General features: G+C 36.4%; 1 protein-coding gene across 2 annotated transcripts in view; it reads right to left on the reverse strand.

The window, feature by feature from the left end:
• Nucleotides 1-3,580: 3,580 nt before the first annotated feature.
• The window catches only part of LOC127626410 (zinc transporter ZIP11-like), a 210,684-nt gene continuing 200,576 nt past the window's right edge, over nucleotides 3,581-13,688 (reverse strand). For both annotated transcript variants that reach the window (XM_052102150.1, XM_052102149.1), the window contains exons 8-10: nucleotides 7,685-7,783; nucleotides 5,523-5,681; nucleotides 3,581-5,433 (exon numbers count right to left, since the gene is read on the reverse strand). In XM_052102150.1, coding sequence (XP_051958110.1) covers nucleotides 5,355-5,433; nucleotides 5,523-5,681; nucleotides 7,685-7,783 — 337 coding nt within the window. In that variant the 3' untranslated portion in view covers nucleotides 3,581-5,354. The remainder of the gene's footprint in view (nucleotides 5,434-5,522; nucleotides 5,682-7,684; nucleotides 7,784-13,688) is intronic.

Consider the following 13,688-nt stretch of genomic DNA (forward strand, 5'->3'; position numbering starts at 1 on the left):
AACAAAGCCTATTTTCCAGTGTCACTTATCACTTGATTGGTGACTTTATAGTGAGAGGATCTTATTGTGATTGTAGCATTTATCAATTTGAATTGAATTTAACAGTTTGCACCATATTTTATTGGGAAATTGCCTGTTCTCTGTAGAGGACAGAAATGTTCAGTATCATACAAGTCTACTATGACCTCATCAGTTTGGCCAAATGAAGTGGATGGGTTTCACTTTTACAAAAGTAGTAAGTATAACTTTAAGAAGAAAGATTGGATATCTTTTGAATTACTATTTGAAGGACGTTTCAGGTATTCAAACTTAAATGACTTTCCTTTCTGTCAATCTCCTGGCTCTTAATAATGATCATGACTGAAGGACCATAAAAAAATTGTTTCCATCTAGAAGTTAATTTAACTGACATTCAAAATGGAGTAAATTATTTTTAAACTCCAGCTAGCTTTTCTTGAATTGCAAAAGAGACTCTTGAAAACTGCATCAGATAAAGAAAACAAAAACATATTAGTGTAACCACACAACAGAAATAACAGCACACCATTAAGATTTTGTACATTAGCCACTTTGCGAGAGGAAACCACATGATTGCCTGCACTTCAAGGGCAAAACATTGGGTTTCCTCCTCATTCTGTCTAGTTAAGATGGTATTTTGACTGAAAGGCTTATTATAATTACAATAAATGCAGCTATTACTCTTTTTAGTGCTGTTTGCAGACTTTTATAAAAAGCTGGCACAATCTTTGCCAATCATGCATGCATATACAGTACACTGAGAACCTGCCAACACACGGCAAAACTGTCAGGATTCATATGACTTCTCTACATTTGGAAAATGTGTATGATAACGTGCGACTGCACTCAATTGAATTTCACTTCTGTCACACACAACAGATTCCTATCATGTTTACACACTCTACTGATTGGTTAAGTTGCCACTGGTTCCGACCCGAAAGCGGATCGTCACGGCTCTGTTCAAGCTCAAAAGTGGGGCAAACAGAGTCTCAGTATAAGGACCATCAATCGATGTGTATATGCTGTGTGCACAGCTGTTAAAAAATAAATAAATGATGCGGTGTTATATCAGGGTTTACATATGATACATTTCTGATATTCAATATTTTGAACAATAATCTAATCAAAAGCATCACCATCACAACTGCATTATGTCTTGCATATTTCTCCAGCAACTTTAAACGACCAACTGAACTCAATTATCATCTAAAATTTATTTTAGCTTCATAATGCAAATGTATATTTTCTGAAGAAGCAGTAAATGCGATCTGAGGTAAAGTATTTAAAGTATTTAAATGTTTTAAAATGTTCAAAAGCTCGTTTTCTGAAAGTGAACTCAGCATTGGACAAATAGTTCTAATAGTTTATAGTCTTGCAGAACATTCTGTGAACGACATTCAGCCGACTTTATTCATCTACAAACAGGGTAAAGCTAATTTAAATTTGTGTAAAGAAAAGGCATATATACAGTGCATCCGGAGAGTATTCACAGCACTTCACTTTTTCCACATTTTGTTGTTACAGCCTTATTCCAAAATGGATTCAATTCATTATTTTCCTCAAAATTCTTCAAACAATACCCCATAATGACAATGTGAAAGAAATTTGTTGAAATCTTTGCAAATTTATTACAAATAAAAAACGAAAATATTACATGTACATAAGTATTCACAGCCTTTGCCATGACATTCAAAATTGAGCTCCGGTGCATCCCGTTTCCACTGATCATCCTTGAGTTGTTTCTACAACTTGATTGGAGTCCACCTGTGGTAAATTCAGTTGATTGGACATGATTTGTAAAGGCACACACCTGTCTATATGAGGTCCCACAGTTAGCAGTGCATGTCAGAGCACAAACCGAGCCATGAAGTCCAAGGAATTGTCTGTAGACCTCCGAGACAGGATTGTATCGAAGCACAGATCTGGGGAAGGGTACAGAAAAATTTCTGCAGAATTGAAGGTCCCAATGAGCACATTGGCCTCCATCATCCGTAAATGGAAGAAGTTTGGAACCACCAGGACTCTTCCTAGAGCTGGCCGCCTGGCCAAACTGAGGGGGAGAAGGGCCTTAGTCAAGGAGGTGACCAAGAACCCGATGGTCACTCTGACAGAGCTCCAGCGTTTCTCTGTGGAGAGAGGAGAAACTTCCAGAAGAGCAACCATCTCTGCAGCACTCCACCAATCAGGCCTGTATGGTAGAGCGGCCAGACGGAAGCCACTCCTCAGTAAAAGGCACATGACAGCCCGCCTGGAGTTTGCCAAAAGGCACCTGAAGGACTCTCAGACCATGAGAAACAAAATTCTCTAGTCTGATAAAACAAATATTGAACTCTTTGGTCTGAATGGCAAGCATCATGTCTGGAGGAACCCAGGAACCGCTCATCACCTGGCCAAAACCATCCCTACAGTGAAGCATGGTGGTGGGAGCATCATGCTCTGGGGATGTTTTTCAGCAGCAGGAACTGGGAGACTAGTCAGGATTGAGGGAAAGATGAATGCAGCAATGTACAGAGACATCCTTGATGAAAACCTGCTCCAGAGCACTCTGGACCTCAGACTGGGGCGAAGGTTCATCTTCCAACAGGACAGTGACCCTAAGTACACAGACAAGATAACAAAGGAGTGGCTATGGGACAACTCTGTGAATGTCCTTGAGTGGCCCAGCCAGAGCCCAGACTTGAACCCGACTGAACATCTCTGGAGAGATCTGAAAATGGCTGTGCACTGACGCTCCCCATCCAACCAGATGGATCTTGAGAGGTCCTCCAAAGAAGAATGGGAGAAACTGCCCAAAACTAGGTGTGCCAAGCTTGTAGCATCATACACAAAAAGACTTGAGGCTGTAATTGGTGCCAAAGGTGCTTCAACAAAGTATTTAGCAAAGGCTGTGAATACTTATGTACATGTAATTATTTTTTGTTTTATTTTTAATACATTTTCAAAGATTTTAAACAAACTTCTTTCACATTGTCATTATGGGGTATTGTTTGTAGTATTTTGAGGAAAATAATGAATTGAATCAATTTTGGAATAAGGCTGTAACATAACAAAATATGTAAAAATATTTCGACATTTGTGACATTTTAGAGATAATGTCCATTTCCATCAGCTTTATTTTGATGCGCAAAAACTTTTTTTCACAAAAAAATCCTTGGATGAAAACGTAGTTAGTGTCTAAAAAACATTACACTCCTGCACGAGACACTGAACAACAGCGAGACATTTCACAACAGTCAAAGACATCAGTGTAGGCCATTTTTACAGCACGGACGGACACAAAAATTTACAATTAGTTTCTTACGCTGACATAGTGGCATGTGAGAGGAGGTTTGCACTAAAGTTCCTAAATAAACAGACTTCATCAACAGGATTACAGTGTTCTCCTACGACAACTATTTACTTAAGACTTTTTTTTTTTTTGCATTGTGTAATCTTATTATGTATTGTATTTTAAATTGCATCGTGCCATATGGCCTCAATATCATAAGTTGGGAAATACTTAAAACCATGCAATGCTAATTTTTCAGTCTTTACTGTAATTAATGAAGTTGATCTCTATAAAAATGTGTGAAAAACTTATTTAGAATATTGCCAATCACAAACTTTATTTCGTAAATAATTAAACACATTTTTGTTATTGCTATTTGCCTATTTACCATCCAGCTTTATAAAAAATAAGTACATGAATTTGTGTGGCATTTTATAACAATTTCAATGCGTTGTCAATTAAATCAATCGATGGATCATAGCATGGATCGATCTATTTATGTGCAACACCCATATACATTCACTGAGAACTTTATTAGGAAGACCTGTACACCTACTTGTAATCAACCAATCATGTGGCAGCAGTGCAATGCATATAATCATGCAGATACGGGTCAGGAGCTTCAGTAAATGTTCACATCAAACATCAGAATGGGAAAAATTTGATCTTAGTGAGTTTGACCATGGCATGATTGTTGGTGCCAGACAGGTCAGTTTGAGTATTTCTGTAACTGCTCTAGAACAACAGTCTCTAGAGTGTATAGAGAATGGTTTCAAAAACAAAAACATCAATTGAGCGGCAGTTCTGCAGAGAGAAATATTTTGTTGATGAGAGAGGTCAACAGAGAATGGCCAGACTGGTTCGAGCTGACAGAAATGCTTCGGTAACTCCGATGATGGCTCTGTACAATTGTAGTGAGTAGAATAGCATCTCAAAATGAACATGTCAAACATTGAGGCAGATGGGCTACAACAGCAGAAGACCACATATGGAAGTTTATTAGGACCATAGTGTTCCTAATAAAATTATCAGTGAGTGTTTTAATCAATAATAAATACTACTACTACTGCTACTACAAATAAAAGATATGTTAGATATCTATAGTGAATTCTATGTTCAGTGGACTGCAAGATTCCTATAATTCCCAGTACATTTTTCTCTCACAATCCAATCCTGGCTGGGTGGTTCTTTGTTTGAGCATCCCTAACAGTCTGTCACAGCAACATCCCAATATTTCAAGAACAGTGATTTATGAAAGTCTCTGAGAGAGAACTGGAAATGGCTTATAAACAACCCAACACCTAATCGGTCATCTCTGTCTTATGGTAACAATCTGTGTTAGAGAATATATGAAGATTGACATCAGAAACAACAGCAAAATAATCAAAGCAGCATGGAATTAGACAGAAAATCAGCTTATTACATCTTTTTCTTTCCAGTTTAAGCAATTAAAAGGAAATATTCAATGCATTTCACACACAGTGAAAAACAAATAAACACTAATGGGTTGTATAAACATTTTACTTTAGTTTATAATTCACGATTCACACTTTTTTTTTGCTGTAAATATTATCTTCTCAAACTTGTTGAATATAATCTGTAAACAAAAAACAACTCTAAATAAAAAAATAAAATAGCATTGATCATAAATGATAACTTCATTTCATAAAAAAAAAAATACAATAAAAAAAGAAATCCTAAATGAATCCATTAATTATAACGATAGTGCCCAAAATGATCACTGGTTTTCATTTTAATGAGTGCACAAGAATATTGAGAACATATAGTATGGTCCTTGTATTAATGATAATGACACAAATACAGTATACATGTACACACATCCAGACCTAAAGTCATTCATTCAAGTTTTCATTATTTTTCAAGTATTGTCATTTTGCAATCAAGATTTCTGCCCTGTCTAAACAAATATGGTCCTTGAGTCATTCTAAAAACAAATAAAAAATAACAAAAATGTACATAAAATAAGTAGAAAAAAAAGGCCTGGTTTGGTCGCTGCAGTCAGCTGACATTCTGGAGATCAATCGAATTTCAACCAATTAAAAAATGCTCAGCCAAGTCCGACATCCAGTGACATCATCACAATGAAGCCAAGAATTGATGTCCAGGAGGCCAGCTTACCGTTCCCACTATACGAGAACACATTCACAAACCTGTTAATATGAAATTCAGATTTTTTTTGTACTTTCTTACAAGTAAAAATACTTTAATCACTAACCTCGCTTGGGCTTCGGGAATGATGTCATCAACCACGACATACACCATGGCTCCTGCAGCAAAAGCAAGAGCGTACGGTAGCAACGGCTCTGCAACCACCACAGCAATGGCCCCTAACAACCCAGCTATAGGTTCGACCATCCCACTCAGCTGTCCATACCTGTGAGATAGTGACCATTCAAAGGAAACACTTAGAGACCAAGATAAATTGATGGGGCAGGATAGCAACAGTGTCCTAAAAACATACAAGTGCACAAAATAAAATAAAAATATGAGGTCACTAAAGTAAAGTGACCCACTTTACCTCCTGAGACCCGAACGTGACTACGGTGTGCATTTTCCATTTCCCTTTTTGATTTGTAACTACTAGCACCTAATAAACATGCTAAATAAAAACATCTAGAGCAAATAGTTTTCCTAAAAATGTATGTCCACATACGTGGACAGCAGGACAAAATTGTGAATTTTTTAATAATACCAAGCTATAAAATGTCTGATTTAATGTCTGAGCAAATAGTTTATTATGTTTCCAGGAGTGGTTATCCATGTTTTCATATGTTACAGACATTTCAGCTGATTTTCTGTAAAGCTGCTTTGGAAAGATGTGTATTGGGAAAAGCACAAATAAAAAAGTATCATCCAGTCACTGCCAACCGTGTTAAAATAAAAATATACATTATCAATTTAAATCTATGTACTGATAAACATTGTCACATGTCTGCCAAATCTATTGAGTGGTCCAAACATCATCTGCAGCCTGAAACTGAACCTTTGATAGGAAGTTTCATTGAATTAACTTGACTTCATAGGAAAGCTATAGGATGCACACTTGCTCCCTATTTAGTGAACTTAGTTGATCTCCAGTGTGCTGTCTGTATGTACTGGTTTAAAAATAGTTCGAAATGCACCTTATTTTCATCCTAGCTCCATATAAAGCCTCTGAAAACAATTGTTTTTCTCAATGTGAAAATGCACAGTAATTCTAGGATTTCTAATTAAAACCTAGGATTATTGTACACAACAGTGTACATTGTGTTAAGCACATGGTGTTTCAAAATAAATCGCTCAAATAAAAAAAAGAAAAAGGGCATTTGGATGAATCTTGAGACTCTAATCTTTTGACTCAAACATGATTCAATGTAAAAACTTAATTAGGTTTTTTATCAGATGTAGTTTTGTTGGAGTTTCTCCCAAAGACAAACTCTGCCGCGATAGGCACCATTTTGTTTTGTCACATGACGTGGAAATGTGCGTGGAAAGTTTAACAATTTACTGACAGCACAGTCTTCTGAACGAATATCAGTGGGTTTAAATGAATTTATATTATGCGTTGCTTATAGCGAAGCCAAGATACAACATCCACACCTGTACATGAGGTCACACAAGTTTAAAGATTTAAAGGAACATAAAAGTAGTCCATGCGACTCGTGCATTATATTCCAAGTCTTCAGAAGACATACGAAAGGTATGGTTGAGAAATAACCCGTAATGCAAGCAATTTTTCAGCAAAACTCTTGACGCCCAGTGGCTTGAATTTCAAAGTCAATAAGTCACACACATTTGAAACATCATAATAACAAAATTTTTATTTTGGGGTGAACAATCCCTTTTTTCCCCCCTGCAATTAACATGGTTTATTATGTCTCTGAAATAATTAAAAGCACAGTGGATATTCAAGTAGCAAATACTAACTCTGTATATGTCACCATCAGTTACGATGCATAAACTAAAGTTGTTCAGTATCATTGACGTCAAACCTGGTGCAAAGCGTCCTCACGCAACATATTTGAGGATATGCAACTGCCCATGAGACCTGAGAGCTGCAGTAAAAGATCAATATTTTTAGTGAATAACTGTCTAGCATTTCAGTGTGTGCAAATATATATTTAAATATTATGCACAAGTTGTGTGGACTACTTTCTAGATTATTTTATGGGACTTGACAGCCTCCCTTCACTTTCACACCATGGCAAAAAGCAGCATTAACATCTCCTTTAGCATTCCATGGAAGAAAGAAAATCATATGTGTTTGGAATAATATGAGGGTGAGTAAATGATAACAGATCTTTCATTTTTTCTTTTTTTAATTTATGGATATATTAACACAAAGAAAAAAAAGAATACAGATTGTGTTTTTGACTGTGTGTACATTGCTGTACTTACCAGAAAGATCGCCATGTGGACACCCCTGAACCCCGTAATGGAAGACTCACAGCAAGGCCTTCTGGGAAATTCTGAATGCCAATACCTATAGCCAAGTTTCTGAAAGAAACAGACATTATCACAAAATCAGTTCTCAATGGAGAGCACATGTAGATTTGATTTCGCATTGCAACAGATTGTTCTGATTGCTGAGCGGTTTTGACACTCTATAACCTCCAAACTTCACAACTCTCCAAACTTCACAAATTATCTCAGAGAGAGATTTAGCATTGAGTAGAGTGTGCCAAAGTTGAGAAATGACTGTTGACTAAGGCTCTCCTCATCGAGGGCTATTACTTGAATCAGATGAGAACTTTGTGAATTGTACACATGGGTGTGTCGGCTGTGTGCTATGACATACCACAAGGCCGAGGGAAAAATGGGTTATGGATCGGGCATGAACTAGGTCTAGAAACACACTGAACAGAAAGTATGTTATGTTTGGATAATCCTTTGTGAAACCTTTTTGTCAAACCAAGGCATGTCAAGCACAAACATTATAGATGACTTCCAATCCAAGATGATTACTGTTAAATTGTGCTCTGCTTTAAGTGTAACTATAGGACTTTCATGCTGCACTTAACCCTGGGTTATCGTCTTTTTAAACCAAGAGCAAATGCCAATTGTAACCCTGGGTAGAGTAAAGATTCACACTAGTGATTCTGAAAGAGTATTAGTACAGTTTAGCAGTGCTAACACCAAATTGTGGTGCAAATGGTATAGTTTGAAACGGTGTGGTGCCAGAATGTTAAAGGAATATTCTGGGTTCAATGCAAGTTAAGCTCAATTGACAGCAGTAGTAGCATAATATTATCACAAATAATTTTTTTTGACTCGCCACTTTCACTCACAATGGATGTGAATAGGGACAATCCATTAACACTAAAATACATGAAGCCCCAAGATGTAAACATTATACACGATTATTATTCACTTTCATTGTAAGCGCCTCAATTTAACCGTGATTTATTTATTTTTTTCTTAAATAAAAGGATGAACGAGTAGATATTCTTTTTTTGTGGAAATCAACATTATGCCACAAATGCTGTTAAATAAGCTTAACTTGCATTTAACCAGGAATATTCCTTTGTGCATCTTCTGAGAGAAAATTACTGAAAATTCTGTAATAATTTACCCACCCTCATGCCTTTCCACACCTGTATGACTTACTGTCTTATGTGGAACAAAAAAGAAACAATTTGTACATATAATGACGTATAATGACAAAAAAAAATGTAAATACAAAAATATTTAAAAATACTTAAATTGTTTAAATGAAAATATACATTTGTTATGTATTGTAATTATTATGCAATAATAAAATATTTCTGTCCTAAATTCTTCACTTACACACGTTATTTTAATACTCTTTGATTAAACCCATGAGCCCTTATTTCTTATGAAGCAAAGCCTTTGAGATTTAATTGAATAATTTTATCACGCCGCAGAAATAGAGTAAGCGTGCATATCCTCTTTGTCACTGTGTGTCATTAACTCTGTGTGTATGAATCCGCTTTGACCAGGTTGCTAAAAACAACAATGCAAGTTTTATCAGATGCCTTCAGGAGACTTGGATTATAATGCACAGGCATGCATGGACTTTTCTTTTATAACTGTTCTGATACTTTGTTTTGGGTGCTTTTTAAGTTTTAAGTGAGTCACTATTATCTGGCAATGCATTGATTAGAGGGACCGGGATATTCACAAGTTGTTGTTTTTTCCCTTATGTGTTCCACATAAGAAACAATGTCATTCAGAATAAAAGAATTTGGGGTGAACTATTCCTTTAAAACAGCAAGAGTGGACTTGACAGATGGACAAGCAGATGCATTTGTTCAATCAATGTTTTTGACCTCATAATATGTATATAAGAACATTAAACCATGGTGTGAAATTATGAATGAATTATGAACCGTAAGTTTAGCCAAGGTTTAGAACGGTCCTGGGTTAACATTTTCAATTGTGGAAAGCCCAAATGAGTCAGTCAACAGGCATTTACTCAAATAAATGTGTAAGAACAACACTTAATTTGCAGTAAGTGTTGAGGGATGATTTCGATTTGTTCTCAGAGCTGTGGGAAGGCAGCACAATTGGGATTCTCTCCCGAGGCTGTCTGAGGGTGGTCTCCACAGCTGGGAAGGAGGGACAGAACTGGTAAGCAGCTCTATTTGTTTGGCCTACACTTTTCTGCATCGCAATGCAACCGCCCCAAATCTTCCCGGAACCTCCCGGAGCCTGCGCTCACAAAGCAAGAAAAGCTGCTCTGTTTTGGGAGGACTGTTTTGACTCCCCCTTCTTCACCACCCCCAACACTCTTTCAATGCCTCCCTCAATCTCTCCTGTTGTACGACGCGTTCGCTGGCATGAGCTCAAGGTTCTGCCCCCAGAGAAGTCAGATTAATGACAGATAGTCACGGAAAGGCTTACACCACCCATATACTGTTGGAGGGATTGAGGGAGACGAAATAAAAGAGAAAGAGAAGAGAATGGATTTATTTCTAAAGCTTCACATTTTGTGCAATCTGTCTTCTCAATACAATAGCAATTGATTGAATAACCACTAAAATGTCAGTCTGTTGCTCACACAAAATCATGTGGCTTCAGAAGATTCAGAACATAGTGCATGAACTGTTTGGGTTTCATTTATGTTGCTTTCATGGTGCTTTTTTGGAGCTTGACAGCCCTTGGTCCCCATCCACTTTCATCTCATATAAAAGAGCTGTGTGAACATTCTTCAAAACATCTCTTTCTGTGTTCCACAGACAAAAATAAAAACACAGAGGTTTGGAAAAAAACTAGGGTGAGTAAATAATGCCAGAATGTTACTTTTTGGGGTGACCGATCCCTTTAAGTGAAAAATGGCATATTTTGATGTTCTGTGGACAGAAAAAAGAAATGGTGTAGAAAGCATAAGATGGTGGTGAGGCATAATGGAAGGCTGAGAAGAAAAAAAAAGGCTTTTCGGAAGGTTGGAGTGAACTCGCTCACCCAACATCACAGTCCACAAGCTATGTTCACACAGTATGGGGAACAGACTGGAAACAACAGTCCTTCTCACCATTTCAGAAACATGTTTTCCCATCCCCAGGAATTCTTCTTTGGCATATTTCATTCCTCAGAGGCAGGTCTATTTCTGTGTGCGGAACAAGTCTATTCACCCACCTCTAAGTACAGACTTCAGTAACCGCGAGCTCTCAGCATTCACAGGACTGCTCATGGTAGTAAAATAGGGTGGAGATCTTAAAATGTAGAATACCATTTCAACATGGACTGCAAAGTGAGGTGCAGCCCTTTCTTAGCTTTGTATACTTAATTCAAAGAGTAAAAGTAAAGAAATCCCAGATTTTTCCATTTTAGCGGCAATTGTGATTAGGATTTGTATAAATCATCTTAGAAAGATTATACTCGTGAAAATTTCAACTAGACACTTCAAAAGTCGAGATATTTAAAAGCTGAGCTTTAAACAATGTATTTTCAATAATGAAAGTTCCATGACTTTTTAAGGTTTTATCCATTTCCATGGTTTCATAATTGTTATATTTTAACGTATTCACAAAAAACATTTTAGTTCCACGTTAAAATAAAAAATCTACGATTTTGAGAATAGTCAAACTTTTCAGAAATTTAAATTATTAATATTGCGAGATTATAGTAATATTTGCAGAAGTCAGTGATATTTAAGTAGTATTATTATGAGAATTAAGTCAAGCATTATGAGATTGAAGTAGTAATGAAGTAGTAATGTTTTCAGAATAAAGACGTAATGCTATGACATTATATTATGAGGCTAAAGTAGTAATATTTTGTTGTAGCATTAAGAGATTAAAGATATTATATTATCAGAATTAATTTGTGGCATTATGAAATTAAAGTAGTAATGTTTTGAGAATAAAGATGCAACATTATGAGATTGAAGTTGTAGCATTACAAGATTAAAGTCACAATATTATGAGAAAAAGGTAAAAGTTTTGAGACTAAAGATGTAATATTATGAGGCTAAAGTGATAGTACTTTGAGAATTAAGTCAACATTGCGAGAATAAAGTCGTAGCATTATGATATTAAAGTCGTAATATTTTTAGAATAAAGTCAAACTTTTGAGAATAAAGTAATAATATTACGAGATTAAAGTAGTAATATTTTCAGAATAAAGTCTACATTGCGAGAATAAATTAATTGCATTATGAGATTAAGGTTGTAGCATTATGTCATTTAATTAGTTTTATTATGAGAATTAATTCCAGCATTGTGTGACTGAAGTAATAATGTTTTCAGAATAAAATCTTAATTGTAAGAAAATAAATGAAAAAATGGCCATTATATGACAAGGCTAAAGTGATAATATTTTGAGAATAAAGTTAACATTGCAAGAATAATATTGCAGCATTATGAGATTTGAAGCATAATATTATGAGAAAAAAAGTCAAAGGTTATAGTAAGTCTTAATATTATGATATTAAAGTTTTAATATTATGAGAAGAAAGTTGTATGGAAAGAAACATTTAAGTATTTAAGTATTAAATAATCTACAGCAAAGTGGAGATGTAGATACAGATGTAACCATCATAACCTGACAATTGCACAAAAGAGGTGATTTTCTCAATGTCTGACTAGCACCATGGTAAGAGAGCTCGCAGATTACAGATATCAAATATAAATTAAATATATTTCTTAATATATTACTACTTTATTCACAAAATGTTAAGCCTTTAATCTTAGCATTTTATGACTTAATTCTCAAAACATTACTACCTAATCTCATAATACTATATCTTTAATCTAATCTATAATATTATGATTTAAATGTGGTAATGATTACAATTCCAGGACTTCATTCTCATAATTTTTACTTCATTCTCAAAATATTATGACTTTATTCTCATAATGATACAACTTTAATCTCAAATTCTTACTTTTTTTTAAATGTATTTTAGTTACATAAAAATTCTGTCATAATTTTCCAGGCCTAAATATCCCATTTTTTTTTAATCCATGATATTTCAATATACAATACAGGTTGTCCATGCCAGCGGGACCCCTGCTTATAGACATTAATTAATGGACTTGCATTGGTGTGTTACAGTGTCAAAGCTATGCGAGTACAGAAGTCTGTATTAAAGCAAAAAGGAAGAAAGCATAAAGGGAAACACTCCAACATTATTGCAAATGCAAGAAGAAGCCTCCATTGAGAGGGGAAGACAGTGGGCCCAGTGTCTGACCACAAAGCTCCTCTCTGGGCACAAAAGGGCTTTTGGTGCCCCCCTTCGATCCATGGGGGTCTGCCCTGAATGGGCATGTGACAAGGAGGAAATGGCAAATGGGACTTAACGGAACTATACAGGACTCAAACAGGTCATTTCTTATTTCCTTAACTCAAAAACATTCACTTAAGCACAACACAGTCAGGGCATGTGTGCTAGCTCTCCCACTCTGAATCTCTGGCGTGGTTCCTCCTTATATCGATCTCCCCATTGCTCACAACAATCAGAAATAGGTGTTAGACATATTGTGCTCAGGTGTGTGCACCCTTACTGCTTCTCTCTCTCTGGACAAAATGCTCCACCATGCCCCCACCTCCACATATCCCCACCACACAACTCAGGCCAGGGAGTGCCTTCTGGCCTGTCCCCCACTCCCCCCCATTCCTGGAGAGAAAGTCAGCAACAGCCATCCACCACCTCAAACTTAAAAGGCTGCAACACCAGATACCAATGGGTGATCTGTGTGTTAGTATTCTTCATGCGGTGGAGCCACTGGAGTGGTGCGTGGTCAGAACAGAGGGTGAAGTCCCGCCCCAACAGATAGTATCGGTGGGTGAGAACAGCCCATTTGATGGTCAGACATTCCTTTTCAGTGGTGCTGTACTTAAGTCTCTCTCAGCGACAGCTTGCAACTCATGTACAGCACAGGCCTCCTCCTCCATCACCTGTGAAAGCACTGCCCCTAGCCCCCTGTCGGAAGTGTCA

Source organism: Xyrauchen texanus, chromosome 33 (assembly GCF_025860055.1).
Source record: "Xyrauchen texanus isolate HMW12.3.18 chromosome 33, RBS_HiC_50CHRs, whole genome shotgun sequence".
In the NCBI taxonomy this organism is placed as follows: domain Eukaryota; kingdom Metazoa; phylum Chordata; class Actinopteri; order Cypriniformes; family Catostomidae; genus Xyrauchen; species Xyrauchen texanus.